This window comes from Nipponia nippon, unplaced genomic scaffold (assembly GCF_047370975.1).
Source record: "Nipponia nippon isolate SJK-2023a ecotype South Korea unplaced genomic scaffold, ASM4737097v1 scaffold_3, whole genome shotgun sequence".
Taxonomy (NCBI): domain Eukaryota; kingdom Metazoa; phylum Chordata; class Aves; order Pelecaniformes; family Threskiornithidae; genus Nipponia; species Nipponia nippon.
In genome coordinates, this window is record NW_028262347.1 from 123717682 (window position 1) to 123736693 (window position 19012).

Sequence of the window (19012 nt, forward strand, 5' to 3'; positions counted from 1 at the left end):
TGACTGATGCTCCCTGCACAAATTAGGACCAAAAGAGGCTATGTGCTCAAAAATCAGAGTTGACAAGATTCTCATTTAGTGGACAGAATTAATCCAAAATAACAAAGGAACTTCGGAAGAGCTCCATATGAACTATTTTGAAAAGACACACTGGAGTACCTATTCCTTGCCAAATAATTTGATTTCTAGAACTAAATATCTGGGAATAAAGCCCATTACTGTTTTATTTCAATTTTTGGTTACAATAAACTTAAAATATTTTTCTCTTTATGACATATTGTACATATTATATTGTACTTAAAAAAAATATTAAAATGATCTGTGTTGGGTACATTTGCCTTATAAAAGCCTGAACCGTATTTCCTCCCTAATACTGTTCTTGTTAACTTTTTGGAAATAAAACTTGAAACCTGTGAACATGAAATTAAACTCCTTGATAAGCCAGGTTTACAGAGGTGTCGATTAAATTTATCTTTGATGGATCTCAGTGGATGCTTCACTTTTGTAAAACTAAGTCACTTCCACTTAGTGAAATGGCATGATTTAACTTCAGGCACTGAAAGCAGAATATCTCTCCTCTAAATCGGTGTTATATTCAGTAGCTTTATAGTCAATAATGAAAAATTTTTGCCTACCTGCCTACAAAAAAAATCTGCAATAAAAAACGCTGTAAGAAGAAAGGCTATATGACCATTATAACATTTTTAAGGTATTCTTGGAGTGAATTTCTCACAAACCTATTGATACTGAAGCCAAATTAATCTATAGTATATCTCAGCTGTCTTCTGCAAAAATACCTTGTGCACAAATACAGCTACTTGGGTCATCTCCATTTTAGCTATTTGAATAAGTGTTGGAATTAACACATCCAAACAGGTGCTGAACTAGAAGAAATTATGGTTTACATCCTGAAACCTTGATGATAATCAATTGTTAAAACTTTTTTCTTTTTTTTTTTTCTTCATGATAATCTCTCCAAATGAAGTATTTCATGCTATACCTTTGCACCACGTAGTTCAGGTTGAGTCAAAAAAAAAAAAAAAAATTGCAGAAGTGAAAGAAAGGTATCAAAACAAGGTTGTAAAAATAACCTCAATTCTCGTGTTTCTTGGTTGGACTGCAACTGCTTGACTCTGCAATTTTAATGTTTTTTCAAAATTTTCTTGAATTTACTTATAAAGTAAGCCTATCTTTCTCATTTTAATCTTGTTTTCTGTTAACCATAGCAATGTATACAGTCAGATTCGTTGATTGATCTCTCACCAGATGACTCATACTCAACAGTTAAAGCTGGACAAAAATGGACTGACTTTCCATTATTTCACTTTTTTCTTTGAGACTGATCTCATCTTATTATTGAAACCATATTCCTAACAACCACAGTAGGATTTGTACCTTACTTTTTAGGAGCTGGTTTTGCCTGTGAACATTTTCTTCTGAGAGGATTCTTGATGAGATTCTTGATGAAGCTTTTCTATTGCACATACTATCGGAGAGCGACATTTTTGGTTTCAGGAGATCTCGTGCTTGGATCTCTTTGGATTTGGAGGTGTCTTTGGAGGGATCTCTCTTTTTCGACGAGCCATCACTAGCAGAAGCGACTGCCTTTCTGAACGCTGTATCTGGAAGATAGCCAGAGGCCATTGTGCTGCTCCTGCCCGTGGTGCACTGCTGCTTCGTGCTTCCCGAGAGCATTTGTGTTCCTGTGAAAAACAGAAAAAACAACCCCAAATTCTATAACATGGGAATATTTTTCTTCTCAGCCCTCTAGTCCTCATAATTTTTATTTCCTGCAAAACTGCTTTCAGTTGTATATTTTAAAAGTTGTAACTGATACAAATTTTATCCCGACTGCCATGTAGCTGTACTGCAACAAAAGGGTACCGATAGAAATAACCACAGAGGATATTCTTCACAAAAATAAATTGGCCTTCTAAATAATTTAGATACATTCTGATGGGCAGTGTGGAAGGAGCCAAGATACCTCTGACAAAAAGGTATGCTATGTGTCTTTCTCTTGACTCTTATTCACTTGAGAGGAACGCTTTAGATTGGTTAAACCCGATCAAAATTATAGTTACAGATCCAGTGGTGGCTGTGATGAAAACCAAGGTCCAAGTGGTTTCAGAATCGGGGTTTTAACCTCTCTGTAGTGGAGCGGCCGCCTCAGAAGCGGCGCCCATCTCCAAAATTTTTAGTGCCCTGTTCTACCTCTGTGCAAAGGCACGGCAGGAACCAGCAGCAAAAAGGTCCAATTTGTAGAAGATACGCTTTCCCCTGAAATTGTTTTGATGAGAAGGATGTTGCACAGCAGCTACAACTGCAGGACCCTGCTATGTCAAAAGCAATAGAGTTAGTTGGGTAAGCTCCGTACTGTACAAACCTTGAAAGATGATTCAAGCTGGCCACCGCTACTTCCAGCAAAACCCTAGAAAATTGAGAGTGTGGGCATATAAGCACACAGAAGTGTCCATTTTCCAAGGTGCATTTTAGGCAGAGTTTTGGAGAGAAAAGAAATACAATAGAAAAAAAATTAGGAAATGAAATCCAAAGAATTAGGGACAACATGGAAAGGGCATAAGGATCAACAAGCGGGGAGGAAAGAAGGTGCAGATGGGAACTATTTTCTGCCTCTATAAACCCTCCGTAGTGGTCCCTGGTAAGCAGGCACCCACACCGCCATGCACACAGCATGACTCTGCTCTTCTTTTTTAATAACGTGCAGCATAAATTGTCTATTGGCAGTCCTAGTCACACGCTGACTCGAGACCTAAAGATTTATGTAGATGGAAATGACCAACAGCTATTAAAAAATTGGTGAAAGAAGGCAACTGAGAGATTTGGGAGGTACAAGGGAAAAAAAAAACCAACTGGTTTCAGACCTAACCATAAAACCAAACAAACCCAGCATGGATTGTCTCGTTCTCTGTTGTGGACAACACATTTAAGAAACTACTGGTGCTTCATTACAAATCCTTTTTTAAAAGCAGCCACATAATTCTTTTCTCTGCTGACTCATTCTCAGCAGCTGCCCCTCTCCAAACGCTTCTTTCCAATGTCTTGGTTGAGGACAGAGGGAAGATTAGCAGTGGTTTTCTTCTTTGATCCAATTCACAAGGAAGGATGAAATGCCATGTCATGTTAGACACTTCCTTATCTCATAGTCATTAGTGAGATTAGATCCTGCAGTGCGGTGTGGGAAGTTTTCAATTGACTTTCCCAATCCTTAATCCACTCGTAACAGATGAGAAATATTCTTTGCCACAAAACAATGGTCTCCTACACATTTTAGTGATCTAAATGGCTCATGCTTCTTTTTGGTCACCCTGTATTTCTGTGGAAATCAGGGACATTAAGTTACAGCATCTAGTGGTTTTTCCAAACCATGCAGATCAGGCGGCTTTTAACATGTTTCTTTCTATAAACTCAACTGCCCATCCAGGCAGAAGGAGTCAACTTCTCAGGGAAACCTCTAGTGAGGGATCCCTGAAGATCAGCATAGACAGAAAAAATTAACTTTTTTCTAACTAAATTCATTGAGATAAACACTGTCCTAAGCAATTTCACAGCCATGCAGAAAATCTGGTCAAAGCAAGGAAGCGCACACAGAGCTCCCAAATTCTAGGCTAGCATCCAAGCTCTCCCTCTTCTTTCTGGTATAACTTATTTTTCTCCTTGCTTTTCATACATTGCAAATATTTGCCTTATCTTTTGTCAAAACGTAGCTCTCTTCTCAGATGAAAATGGTTTGATGCAAATACTCTCAACAAACTGGACAGCCTCAATTCTGTGCAGGTACTCAGTTCGCGCTCATGCATATACAGTGATCTGTTCCTCCATTCCCTGACTTATCCCGTACCTGCAGTTACACACTGTGTTTCTACAAATGTTTTATGACATATAGAGGGAAAAAACATTGGGACAAATTAATGGGGTCATGGGCATCAAAGAATGTTTGTGGGAAGACATAGAAACAGGCAGCGCAGTAGGAGAAGATGAAGAAAGCAGCAGGTAGCATTAAGTAACTGCAGAAAGGCAGAGAAGGAAGTCTTTTCACAAAGGCAGCCAAGATACTAGAAGGATGGGGGGGGGGGGGGGGGAAGAGGGCAGCTAAGCCACAGAAAGAACTTGAATGGAAAACAGATTATCTCTTTAAATCATCTTTTAAATTAAAATGGTTTACTGGCCAACAGAAAGCAGAGAGGAGAAGAAAAGTGGAAAGGAGAAAAGAGTTTCTGCCCATCCAAGGCAGCATCACAGTAGGAGATAATTTGCCCTCATATCAAGAAAGGGTCTGTGCAACAAATGTGTGTGTTGTGAAGCCAAACAGCTTCTTCACTGACATTGTCAGACTACTCAAACCACTGCTGTGTCCCCAGGAGAGGCCATTTGCTATGGCTGGGCATTGGTATCTGAAACTGAAGCACGAATCATCAGGGTGGTGAAAATGGGCTGCAGGGTAGCAAAATAAAACAGCGGAGACCAGAGCGAGTGAGGCAGTTGTCTGTAAGTCACATCTCTCCTCTCTAACATCTTAGAATATGGATCTGAACAAAATAAGAGTTGCCTGGAGTATTCCCACTGGAGACAGCCTTCCCTTCTGCACGGCGCCCCTTCCCTGCTAAAAGAAATGCCACCAGTGGCATTCTGCCCATAAGGTCTGGAGATTCCCACGAAGATGTGGGTTGGAGAGAAAGCAAAGAAAAGCATGAACAAAACTAGGAATGGGGTCTAAAATTAAAATAAAAGATGATGGCTGCTTCTTAGCATTTTATGACAACAAAAGGATGTCTAAGAAAACAAGTCTAAAAAAAATGTCTAAAAAAAGCAAGATTCTTTAGGAAATTCAGGTATAAAACCACTGCATCCTTCTGCATGAAAAGTGTCTTCCTTAGATCTTGTACCAATATTATAACTAAATCTTAATCCTTATTAGATTCACATCTAATTCACATCCACATATGGTGGGGATTTTTTTGTTGTTAATTAAGGCAATAAGAAAAGGTGCGCCTTGTTCTTGTCTAACATCGAAGGCAATCAGAATAATAACGGAGCCAATTTGGTAAATTCTTTCCTTTGACTCCCTCTTGAATTAACCTTTCAATTCAAAAAGTACACCCAGGCGCAGTCAATCCCCAGGAAAACACAGCAAAGCAAACCAGACATGGTCTCCAAAGATCAACTCCCTCATCCTCAAAGCAGCTGTCAATTACTTTCACTAACGAATACAGATGCAAATGATACGTAGAAAAAAAGAAAAAGGTACTTAAAGGTAAGATCAGAGAGTTCCACTCTGTACATTCTGGATCCGTTTTTAATATACTGTGTGGGGAATTAGGACTGTTACTCTCATTAAGACTATCTGGAATTGTATATCTAAATCCCCACGCACCAAACTTGAAATATATAAGCCCCTCTGAGAATAGCTAGAATTGCAACTGGATGACTAGCAATATATGTTTTTTCTATTATCCCAGCTGAAGAAAGACTTTAAAACTAATGAACAAAGACATGCAAGTGTAATGCTTTGGGAGATACAGGAGAACAAAACTCAAAGAAACAGAAAGCAGAATGACTCCGTTAATAAAATTCAGCAAATATAGATCCCAGTTGTAAAAATTCAGCTGCTTATAGGAGAAAAAGGAACAAAATCATAATTACATTCGGAGAAAAGTAATTTTTGTCCTACGCAAGCAAGAAAAAGACAACTGTTCGATTTTTAAATAATGACTTAGTGAAAACCATATGATAATGGAAGAGTTAAAAATATTCTGTAAAACCAGGGGTAGGTTTTCAAAAGCTCCTTTTTTAAAGAATCCTTGATCTCTGAGTAAAATGAGTATATTGTTTTACTGTAAAGTATCTTTTTACATTTTTCTCCCTCTCCCTTCAGGGGGTTTTGCTAACAGGAAGTGACCCTGCATTACAGCAGGTTAAACTTGCCTTTCCCCGAGACACGGACAATTCAGGCAAACATTCCCTTTCCCATTGTTACTACTTTTTTCCCCTTTTCATTTTACAGCGGGGTAATGCAGCTTTTCATACTTCTGTATAACACTCTTCCTAGCGTTCCAGTGTGGATTTTTGACAATTCATGACAAAGTGTTTCTTTGAAATTGGCCAAAGTTCATTTTAACAGACACTGCACTACAAATCCTCCACGACCACCAAGCAAGCTCGACAAGAGGCGGCCGGGGAAGGAGACACACAGCGTTGATTCACTATGTGTCATTAATGAGATCAGACATCACCACTGTAGGTAGGCTTTACATTATGGACCACCTGCTGGGTTTTTTTTTTTGTTGTTTTTTTTTTTTTTTTAATTTAATAAAAGCGCCATGCCCTGGGATGCTGAGCTCTCCCAGACCTCCATGGTGGGAACTGATGTTGTCAATACCCCAAGCAGAGAGGAGCAGCAATTAACGTTCCTTAAATGCAAGAAACTTCTACATTCTTCAAGATTTAGAGCCAGGCATATGTAGGCGTAGGTTGTACAGAGCCCACACGTGCCTCAAGCAGGCAAGCAGTGATCCGTAATCCAAGACTCCAGCCTCCTGATAACAAAGACTGATGACTCAATTCCTATCATGAATCAAGTATTACCCCTGCTAAGCCGTACGATCTTAGATATAAGTAAACAGACCGCATCATCTCAACAGCCTGGTAACACAGAAAAATGGAAACACTGAGAGCAATGACAATATTATTAGTTATTTCAGTGTTTGTCAAGGGATAGAAGATAGGATGGATAATTTATTGTTCAGATCACTGCTGAGGAAAAGACATCACTTCTAATCAGTCAACAAGCTGCAGTCAGCAAGGAGTGCTACAAAATGCAGGTGTTTTTACTAAAATTTCTGCTGACCATCAGTGAGACCTGTGTCCCTAACTGCCTTTTGGTGTTTGTCAAATAACTCGTTTGGCAAGAGGCGGTGTCAGATGCTGTTCAGCACTAGCATCCATAGAAACTACCCGAATTGCAAAAAAATTCTGACAGTAATGTAGCTCTGCCCATGTTCCCTCATCAAAATGTAATGCTTAACGAGGTCTTGGATTTACCTTTCAATAAAAACTTGGGGCTGGATCCTGAGAAACAGGGCTGGGCCACATCCTCAGCTCCATTCCCTGAACTGTCAAGACCCAAAGTTGAGGCAGCTTTGCAAGCTTGAACCAAGAGAATCAGCCATGACAAACATGTCATTGTACCTGTACTAATGCTTCTTCAAACAGCCCTGGCTGGTGAGGATAAGGCTTAATTGTCTCAGCTATATCAATAACACCTGAAGCTAAAAGTCTAGATTAAAAAATTATCTCTAACAAAAAAGGTTGGGTTTTTTCCTAGCTAGCTTTTTTTTTTTTTTTTTTTAAATGACGTTGACAGCTGTGCATACATTTCTCAGAAGGAAGATGCTTTCTTTTTGCAAAAGCTAACATTTGACTGTAGGAAGTTGTAATCATTTAAAAGAGAAAGCTTATCTAGTGTACCTAAGAGCTATTAGGCTTCAAACCTATAATCAGTCCAGAGTAGGAAGAGCCTCTTGATGTCAAGAAACAGCTTGTTTACAGAAGGCTTCTGGCAAAATTAGAGTGTAGTCCAACACTTGGCTTTAGAGCAAACAATCCCATAATGCAGCTAATCACGGCACCTAACAATAACTCTCTCTGTGGTGACTGCCAATTTATTTTCTCAAAACACTTTGCAAATAATTAATCAATTGTCTCTCTTGGTGTTAAATAAGGGAACGCCACTTATTTCAGGGAGCTAATGGGCAGCAACGTGCTGCTCAGGACTGGATGTAACGCACCGATTCTGACTGCTCGCGGAGAGGCTTGGTGGAACAAGGGTGTAATTTGCAATGGCTGCACCAGGAAAAAGGAAACGTTCCTGCCTGGCACCTGCAGGAGATCATCTTACACTCTGAATCATGAGAGTGTATTATTGCTGTAGAATATTTCAGTGGTCAGGAAATAATCCACCCACATGATTTGATTCGACTGCTTGCACCAGTGAGTTCCCAATACCCAGCTGGTCGAGAATAGCGTTTGTATATTTTGCTAATATTTTCCCTTTTGCTTCCTATGTGCTGGGACAGGATAAAAGGAAAAATATTTCCTTTTCATTAAACTTTTCATGATTTGGAGGTTGGTGAAGCACCTGGTAATTATTTTCTCATTGAAGATAATCAGTCTTAGATTTTAGACTCATGCCTGGAATCATCATTGTTTTTCTTGTCATGCCTTTTTGGCCATGCTATACCAAAGCCATGTCTTCAACAAACCCAGCACTCTCAGGCAACTGGTCCTAGACTGAGAGGATCTCTGTCATATTGTTAAGAACCATGGAAATGGTTATTAAAAATACTGAAATTTGCTGCCGTACTTTTGAGACGTTCTCTGTAACGTCCACATAAACAAAACCTCAAAGTTAGACATCCATGTTTGTATTTCACGGATGTCATGCTGGAAGCTATCAGGCACTATTGTGGTGACTCAAGGAGTAATCTGATGCAGTGTGACTTAAATAAAAATATTCAGGATGATTCAGAACATTTAAATGGTGATTTGCAGGGTAAGAAACATATCGACCACTTGGTATTCTCATTATGTCAAAGACACCTAGTTGTTCAGCTCTTTCTGATAATTTACCACAGCCAGGCTGAGCCAAGTACTCATTTCACAGACTGCAGAAGAGTTGCTCCCAGTTTAAACCAAGTGTGAATAAGGGGAAAATGAGGCCCTTTACTCCAGTGGCATAATGCAGTCCCTGAATCCACATAGCCTGTCTCTTCTCTTAATCATTATTCTAACGATTCTCATATTCAGTCCTCCACGGCTTTCCTTCAGTGCTAACGAGTGACTTGCCCTCTCCAGAGTCTTTCACTTCAAATTGTCTCACATTTTTACCAACTCTGACAGCTCAAGATAGAAATGTCCACCCTGAACAAGATAGAAAACAGTGGAAAAATCAAACCCTTAACTTTCACATGCCAAAACAAGGAAAGCTGAACTTTAATTTGGATCTTCAGCAGACAGTATGATCATGTTTGGGAAAATAATTCTAATTTATCAGTTTTGTGCATAGAAATGCTGTCCATAACATCATTAATAGGGCAGACATCCTCCTGTCTTCTAGGGAAACAATGGCCTTTCTATCCAACAGGTTTGTTGCTGAGCCTTTAATCTGCGAAAGGCATGCTTCCTGAAGGTGGGGAGCTCCTTCAATTCCAGCCAAATTATTTTGTGGTCATGCCCTTAAACAATTGAAAACAAACAAACAAACAAACAAAACCTCCACAAAAAACCAACCAACCAACCAACACCCCCAAAAACCCAACCCAACCATCCATGGCTGCTTGTTGCCTAAAACTGCAGAGGATAAGTTAAAGGGCTATTAGCTCCATAGGAAAATATGAGTGCTTTGATCACAGCCAGCGTCACTGTGACATCACAGTACCACCGAATCACCAGTGCTGTCACTGAAAACCAGCCTAGGGGCAGCTTTGGCTTACACGACCTTGAGCATCAACTCTCCCTCTTGCTTACATCTGTCGCCTGCGACCTCCAACGGTAGCTATGCATCCATATGACAGGGCAGAAGGCCACATGGCTCTTCTGAGTCCTGTAGTTTTTCTAAAGTGGAGTAAGAAAGACTATCCCGCCACACTGATCCCTTGCTCCTCCTTTTACACACAGTGAGTGTCATCACCCCTTCCTTCGTCACACCAGATGATGGGGAAACTGGCATTTGAAACAAGGAGTTTCAAAACTCAAGAGCTTGGTACTCCATAAACATAAAAGGGCCCTCCACAAAAGAGGAGGCATCCCCTTCCTTCTAAAAAGGAGCTCCAAGAGAGGGAGAGGCAACTCCTATTGCCCATCACACAGGTTGGGGTCTGTCTCAAAGGCTGGCAACATCTTGCAGAGTCACTTGTCACTGAGGACTGCCAATTCCTCACCGAGTTTTCAACATCTGTAAGGAACTGAGTCCTCAATTTCTCAGCATCTCGTACAGTACATGAAGGTCACATTGCAGTGTGAGACAGACCCAATGACACAAAACGTCTAGACTAAGGAAAACTGACAACCTCCTCCATTTTAAATTTATACCAGATGAAGTGAAACATCAAAGGAGCTCCCTTTAATGGGCTTTTTGGCATGTGGTCCTTTGTTCTTAACAAGTCGGCACCAGCTGCTATGTCCATAATGCCAAGACAGTAACATCCCTGGCCAGATTCTCAGCTGATGTAAATCAGTGTCGCTCCTCTGAAGGCAGATATTTCTATTGGTTGACATCAGCTGAAGATTTGGCTCCTCATGCTTAGCAGGTGCAAGCTAAAGTAAAATCTTCTGTGCCATATTTCACATTTCTCCTGTCTTCACCATCACTACTGCTGTATACATTCTCAGGCTGGAAAGTTAATTAGCATCAGCTGTAGCTACTCAAGTTTCTATACAATAAATTCCATATTGTAAGGAACAGCTTTCATCTAATTATAACTTGCTCATGTAAATATATATATATATATTTGTATATTTCCCCCCCACACGCACTAATCTTGTACTCTGGGTTATTGTGTGGTGACTTTCCCATAAACAGAAGATGTGGCGAGAACGCCAGATAGGCCACATTCATTCATCACAACATTTCAAATACTATTTAGTAATTGAAAGTAAATACTATTAATAGTCTTCAGTCTTAAGATTGCCTACATTAGCTCATCCTGATTACCATGAGTATATATTAGTTTAAAGGTGACCTACAAATATTTTCTTGATATGCAAACGTCTCGAATACCAGGGGTTTTTTCAATGTGTATTTAAAATAAAAACATTCTTCTGCTTTGCAGGTAGCAGCATATCGAAATCCCACAGCACCAGCTGCTCCGATTTTACTCCAATACAAGTGTGTGTGTATATATATATACGCACAAAAAAATTAAACTAGCTCTTGAAACAAATTAAGGTCTAATTATTTACCCCTTAGTAAACAAACATGCTGCTGGCTTCAGCACCTGTTAATAAAACTCCTTCTTAAGAAGGAATCAGAAACCTACAATCATCTGGGGCCATTCAGCACCTTGAAAGCCCAGATCCCATCTCAGTTTTCCCCATCCACTGTCTTGGGTTGCTTTAATTAAGTAAATTATGCTTTCAAGTCACCTACCTTTGTCTGTGGGACAAAGTATAAGCAACTACAATACCAGCTCTCTGATCTGTCTTGCTCACTTATTTGTGTTCCTCCCCTTCTTGAGTGCTTCATTCCTGAATTCTGCTGAAGGGATGCCGGCAGCGCAGCCCCCCAGACACCTCCTGTGCCCAGGCTGGCTCCCAGTGCCCGCACTTACTGCTGCCCGCGTGCACGCCCACAGTCACAACCATCACCATCGCGTCATATTCACCTTCCTTTGCTGACTCACGCGTACCTCATAATCCTGATTTCCCTACTTAGTAGTTTATATGTCATAGAATTACAGGATGCTTTGGGATGGAAGGGACCTTTAAAGGCCACGCAGTCCAACCCCCCTGCAATGGGCAGGGACATCTACAACCAGATCAGGTTGCTCAGAGCCCCGTCCAACCTGGCCTTGAATGTTTCCAAGGATGGGGCATCTCCCACCTCTCTGGGCAACCCCTTCCAGTGTTTCACCACCCTCATTGTAAAACATTTCTTCCTTATATCCAGTCTGAATCTACCCTCTTTTAGTTTAAAACCATCCCCCCTTGTCCTGTCGCTATTGGCCCTGCTAAAAAGTCTGTCCCCATCTTTCTTATAAGCCCCCTTTAAGTACTGAAAGGCCACAATAAGGTCTCCCCGCAGCCTTCTCCTCTCCAGGCTGAAGAACCCCAGCTCCCTCAGCCTTTCCTCACAGCAGAGGTGCTCCAGCCCTCTGACCATTTCTGTGGCCTCCTCTGGCCCCGCTCCAACAGGTCCCTATCCTTCCTGTACTGAGGACCCCCAAGCTGGACGCAGGGCTCCAGGGGGCTCCCCCAAGAGCAGAGCAGAGGGGCAGAATCCCCTCCCTCGCCCTGCTGGCCACGCTGCGGGGGATGCAGCCCAGGAGATGGCTGGCTTTCTGGGCTACAAGAGCACATTGCTGGCTCATGTCCAGCTTTTCATCTATCAGTACCCCCAAGTCCTTCTCAGTAGGGCTGCACTCAATCCCTTCATCCCCCAGCCTGTACTGATACTGGGGATTGCCCCGACCCAGGTGCAGGACCCTGCACTTGTCCTTGTTGAACCTCATGAGGTTCAACACTCAGTGATATGAGTGTGATTCATGAGATGCTCTTTTGTCGTCTCTCCCCACCCTCCTTGCACATCCTCCACCACACCTCCATCTTCTGTATCTCAATATAGGGCTGTGGGAGCCAGTGCAGCACCTACCATCCAAACCGGATTTACATTTCTCTCCACCTCAGCTGTTCTTCCTTAATAACTCTGCACAGCAGTTTTGGGCATGACAACAAAAGAAAAACAAAGTGTAGATATTATAAAAGTTGAGGCGTTAGCAGAAATTATTTCAGTTTATAACATAGCTGACGTTTGTGAAGGTGCTCAGGCATCAAGACATTTACAATTATCTAAGCTTAAACATAAATTTAGATATTGGCATTTATAATCTTTCATAGTAAAGTGATGATATTGTTTAATCAAGAGGTCAAAACAAATTTAAAAGTTGTCCCATTTTCTTCTCTTTGCCCCTTTTTAATAATTCAGCATAGAGCCCAGTAGGTAATATATTATAAAAGATGGATGGAAAAGTAGATATTCATGTGGAATATATTCTTCATGAAAGGTAGGTGAGAAATTAAGATTAAAAATGCTCCTGTCTTCAGCAGAAACAAGACTAATCTTTTCATTTTTAACTTACCCTGTATTTATGAGACATCAGCTACAGACAGTAAAGGAAATTGCAGTATTCACTTAACAGCAGCGTTAGCAAGTTCTGACAGCTTGTTAAAAGCCATGACCGAAGGCAGGGTGATGCACATTGATCATCTGTGACAAGGACCTCATGGAGCTTGGCCCAGGCTTACCCTTGGTCATATCTCTGAGGTGGGTCCTGTGGCTCTCAGTGGGCCATTGCACATTAACAGGTACACATTCCTTAAGCTGCCCAAGGGATTTAAATGCTGGTCACTCATTAAAAATAACCACAATTATGTCCTACAGCTCTATGTCCTCCCAGAGTTCAAGCCTGACTTCACATGTAACATGGATTTTCCAGCACTTACAGTCCAATTTCTTGCCAAATAATGGAAGTGAAGTACCCAAAGCAACAGAGTCAGTAGAAGACACAGTCCATAGTGGTGAAATCACAAGATCATATTCCGTCCTTGGGATGCTATAGCATGAAATATGGCTTTGAATGCTGAGTCTGAGAGATTTGGATTTCTAAGTATAATTACCATCCATGAGCATAGCCTAAGATTTATGTTTCATTAATATGCCTAAAATATCCTTTTCATACGAGGCACATCGTGGAAATATATACCTCTGGAGATTATCTGGACCAAGCTCCTGCTGAAAGCAGGGCCTTAGATTAGGTTATCCAGGTCCATGTAAAGCCAAGTCTTGAATACTTGGATTTGAACATGAAATAGTATGAGTAATACTATAAGTAGAGTCATCATTACTTTAGTGAAGCCACATGAAAATTAGAAAAAAAGACACTGCAAAAAGGCCATGACTCAACCCTATAGGAAACAGCAACCTGGCCCCAGTACCTGTAAAGCAGAGAAGTACTTGGGTGCTCATTCCACTTCAGATCCTAATAAGGCAGCCTATACGTCCTGGAAACTACATTTACAGATTTCATGCAGAAAAGTCTAGCCTTGAAAGTAATGTTTCTTTTTTTTTTTTTTTTTCCATGGTGATGTTATTACCACTTGTATTTCTGCTGGCAGGAAGGTATTGCCTACAGCTGCAAACTAATATAAACTCAAACTTTCTGGGTCATCAGAAATGTGATGGACAAAACGCTCTCCGCAGTTCCTTCATCCATAAGATAACTATGTTAAAGTATTAACACGGTGTCAAAAATTGTTCGCTGCCCCTTCTTTGCTAGTTCTTCCTTCTTTTTAAACATTTCATTTCACAAACATTTCATTGCATAAACATAGAGCAGACCAAAGCTTAATGTGAACGGATTTGAGCTAGTAAACACTGGAGGAAAAAATATCTAAAAGAATTGGGAATCTGTAATGGTAACAAGGACTTTGCTGATGGGGTAGTTATTTTGCTGTGCTCGTAAATTTTGAGCTGTATACACAGAAGTACCACAGCAAAAAGCAGGAAGGCAGCCATGTCCCAGTATAACTTTCTTCAGATATTTAAAACTAGTCCAGGAAAAATAAAAAACCAACATATAACAGGCTATAGGACTGTACCAGATTTCCACGAGAACAGAGCATGGGACCTAAGAGATCACTTCTCTCCCTTGCTTCACCCATTTTTGGAACTAAAGGGAACTCACTTTTGAATTTTCTCCCAGGTTAAAATCATAGCAATTGCCTTTCATTTTAATGAGCAGTGCGGATGTCTCACGCATTTAACTAGGTTTCTTATTATTTGTCACGTTTAATGGCTGACGGCTATGCAAGGGCTCATTACTTTGGGGATCCTGGTGAGAAAGACTGTTGTTTTGAAGCATTATTCTGGCTGTTTGTACAAACTTCACACAGGAAAGTTGTAGTAAGCTGATAAACACCTTCTTATACATTACAAAGGGTCTGATCAGGAGAAACAGATATCTTTACATTCTACATTATTGCTTACACAAAAGGTGGAAGCAGTTAAAAAGGTAACACTTCCCATGTTTATTTACACCTGTATTCTTGCGTACACAAATGGTGGAAATAATTTTTCAAAACCCAGTATTTCTCAGCTGGTTACCTCACTTATTTCCTCTTTTTAGTAAAACTGTGGAACCACGAGCAGTGTCCTATTTCACTTTCTAATTACTTCTAGTAAAAGTGATTCTTTCGTGACCACCACTGTATTACCAAGCCCAGGGAAGTCTTGATATTATTCTAATCCTTGTTTCTGTAGTATATCACGGTGGGACCTTAGATGGTGTTGAACAAAGCCTTGAATGCATAGTATTATGGAAAGTTCAGGAGGACATTGTTACTTGAAATTAGGATGGTGTGCAATGAAGTCCAAAGCTGAAACAATTTGCTGGTGTGAGTCCACACCAACCCTTACCTTTTTACATTTCTTCCTTGCTTTAGCACTGGTTGGCATCTTCCCTCTCCTGCTCCCCACTGTGCCACCTCCCCTTCAACAACAGACCACCTGGATTACACTTATAAAGACAGATTTTATCTCAGGCTTTCTTCAGCAGCCAGCCTGAGGGGTGCTTCACCCTGCAGACCCACGCGGCTTTCATTTAAGGGCCTGACTCTGGAATTACTGACACCGCCAGTTTCTCTGTGGAAAATCCTGGCTCTGTTGATAATTTTCTTTAAGGTTAAATCAGGAGGCCTCTGAATAAAGCAGTGACTTCTCACTGTTTGCACCTTGATAACTACAAGAGCAGTCCCACTGATTTCAGGCATGGGAAAGTGAGTGCAGCAGTAACAGCAAGGTGCAAAGGGCCAGTGCAGCTGGGGTTTTGTACCTTGTCCAGCCCATGAGACAGCACAGAACTTCCCATCTTTCTCTTTTTTTCCATTTGCACACTGGGAAGATGAAGGTACAAATGAATCTTAGGAAGTACCTTATGTTCATATACTGACCCTTAGATCAAAAAAGCCATATAAGAACAAGGTAATTGCAATTAAATGTAGCCCAAGGTCGCAGGATATATGGGGGGTAAGTTTTAACCTTAGTGTTTTTGGTACAAACCAGACTCACTCATTGACATTCTTCCCATCCAAGCTCCCTTCCTGGAGAGCCAATAAACTCAGCTGTGGTTATTCAAGTGCACTGTAAAATAGCTGCTACAGCCCAGCACGGCAGAAGCTGTACCACTCTGGGCATGAAGCAATCCCCACGGCACCTTTCCCTTCCCCGAGAGCAATGTTGCAAGGAAAATTTTATGTTTGCAAAATGCTTGGAGAGGTTTGAAACAAATGTGTTAATATTTGCAAACCATTTACCTGGAGCCATTAGTTACAAAGGCCTGGGCTTATTACTGTAGCCTTCTAAATAAAAGCTGAAAATGATCATTTTTAATCACAAGGAGCACAAAACCAAGCTCAGTGCAGCCATCTCCTTAGTCTCACACCTTGAAATTCAGCCCTTATACAAAGACAGACCTGATTATTTTCAGGGGCTAAACGCTTACACATTGCTGGGAGAAAAAAAAAATAATACAGTTATAAATGGTTAAAAATAGAGGTTTAATGCAGAAAACACAGGCAGAGTTTTCTCTATCATCTGGTGAGCAGCATGCATCACTAGCATGGTAAATATATTCATGGTTCTCCTGGAACTGAAAACGTCTGGGTTGTGCTCTGACTCACCGTGCCTTTGCAGAAGCAAAGATTACTGTTATCTGCTCACATAAAATCATCGTACCGGGACTGTTGCAGCCTGAACCTCTGCTCCACCAGACTGAGGTTTATGGAAATTACTTACCTGCCTCATCACTTGAATTAGGAAGCTGGAGAGAAAACATAGTGTCATAGCTGCCAGATTGCTTATCATCATCTGTCTTTCTTGTTGCTACATTATTAGGTCCTCTCGGTATATCCACAAATGGTGGAAATTCAGAGACAAAGAAACTTTGAAAAGGGTATTTACTACCCAAATAGCCTTCATGTGTTGTCTCTTTATTAATTACATTATTTTCTGTTAAGTCTGCACTCCAGTTTGATCTGAGTGGAGTCTTGTTTTCTCCTAGGAGCTTTGTCTTAAATATCTCCTCTATTGGCTCTCCATTAGCTATGCCATCTACTCCATCTGCTGTTAATCTTGCCGAACTGCAATTTATGTTGAAGGACAACGCTGATCTATGAATTTTTTGGCATTTAATTCGAGGTTGGTCAAGGCACACATTGAGCGACTTGTCTAAATAATAGATGGTATTTGGACACTGCTGAGAAACCTGAAGGTGGACACATGAGATGAATGAAGGTGGTACTTTCTCTCTCCCGTCACTGCTTTGAAGACCCATGCCATTCTCCTTGTTTCCAGGGTCAAAAATCCGCTTTCGTCGTTCTTTGCCTAATTGAGAGCAAGATCCAGAAATCTTTAATGGAGAGACATTCTGGTTTGCATGGTCTGGCGGAGGCCAGCGACGGAGAGCAGCAGGGACTTTGCTTAAGGTGGGGGACACGGCGTTGGGCTCTTGCACAGTCCCAGCTCCACGTGCTGGGTCGCTGGAGCCTGCAGAAACACGCCTGGCTGTGACAGTTATGGAGGCAAACCCTTTCTGCTGATTTTGAAACTGTTTTCGCTCTGTGATGGGAGAGTCCGATGGAGACGTGGTGTCACCTAAAGATGCCTGAATTTCTAATCTGCTGGGAAGTACCGTAAATGCTCTATTAATGTTGACTGAACCATGGCTAGCCAAAGATTGCTTCATGCGACAAGCACTGGGCTGGGGAATCATGGACTGTATAGGCAAAGCGGGCCAATTTTCTTTTGATTTATTCTCATCAATCGTCCGCAAAATGACTATCGGTGAAATCAATTTTGTATTTTGTGATGACAGAGATTCCTGCAAATGAAAAGATTCAAGTTATCAACATATGCTATCATAATACATGTCACTGTTTCTCATCTACCACCGTCTATCACACTGGAGAGTTTTGTTGAAGATTTCTTGTTAAATTTCTATTCATCCTAACTTTTTTGTCATTTAAAAACACGCACTCTTGAAATCAGCTCTGAATTGTCTGGGAGATTTCAATGAAAACCTTATCATTATGGTGCAAAAAAATATTAAAATTAAAAATGTGTATTCTATGCTATTATTTTCAGTATTTAACCCATTGTTGCAGCTGGGATTTGTGGCTGCTATGTTTCTTTAAAAATGGGCATGTCAAAGGCTATTGCCAGTTTCAGACTCTAAATTGCTCTTTCATGATGGTCTGCTGGAATTTAGGATGGATTTAAATATATTATGGATCATTAGCCTGAAGGTCCGCATGTGCCATCACATGCTGCAGAGATGTGGGCACCAGGATCATGACTGCTCTACAACCTCACCAGTTATAAGCATGGAAAAACCACTCGATGATCCCTCCCACAAAAGCAATATAATTTCCTGTAAGGGCTCCAGGTACTATTTTAATTCATTAGTTCCCTCTTGCTTATCATTACTTGGTGGCACCTATCAATGATGTAAAACCGCATATGTCCAAGATTGATTGATGGTCACCCAGATTAATTTTTCCAACCATGACAGTAAACATCTATCTTGATAGACCATACATTACTTCATTCAATGTGGTAATGGAGGTGCTTTTACGTTAAACCTATCCGACAAAGAGTAAACCTGAGTTTAAAATCTCCTGCTATTATTATCTACCTGGCTGGTCACATAAGTCACGTGCAATAAAGCATCTGGCCTAATCTCATTGCTGCTGTAAATTGGCTGATTAGATTGCTCCTGCCCTGTGTTCCTAGATCTCCTGATCCTAACAGAAAAAAAAAACAAAACACTGAATTGGCATGCAAATTCAGAGGATTAGCTCTATAATGAAAGCTCAGTCAAGTTCATTCAGGGTTTAGGTGCCATTTGCTAGCTGTACTGCTCCTGCTTGTTATGAATTCATCTCAGTCAATTTGGGCATCTATCATCTGATAATCAATGCCAGTACTTGGCAAGTATTTCATAAAACAATATTCTTCTTCCTCAAGGAAGACTACGTGAGTGAGAGAGTTGTGACCTCCCGGGTGCCACGGTCATCCTTCTCAGGGCTCGGGTGCCAGAGACAGGACTCTGCACCGAAACCCATGGGGAAAACCATTCCCACTCTCCTGTCCCCCATGCATGGAAACAACGCAGAAAACGGGCTCCTCTGTAACTCTTGGGAAGGCTGATTTGGGAACTCAAAT

General features: G+C 41.0%; 1 protein-coding gene across 3 annotated transcripts in view; it reads right to left on the bottom strand.

The window, feature by feature from the left end:
* CUNH10orf90 (chromosome unknown C10orf90 homolog) overlaps positions 1-19012 on the bottom strand; it is a 101036-nt gene that overhangs the window by 46441 nt on the left and 35583 nt on the right. For all 3 annotated transcript variants that reach the window (XR_015706537.1, XM_087766153.1, XM_087766151.1), the window contains exons 3-4: positions 16586-17669; positions 1401-1703 (exon numbers count right to left, since the gene is read on the bottom strand). Coding sequence is in view for 2 of the 3 variants with exons in the window: in XM_087766153.1 (XP_087622279.1) it covers positions 1401-1703; positions 16586-17669 (1387 nt within the window). In the remaining variant the exon portion in view is untranslated. The remainder of the gene's footprint in view (positions 1-1400; positions 1704-16585; positions 17670-19012) is intronic.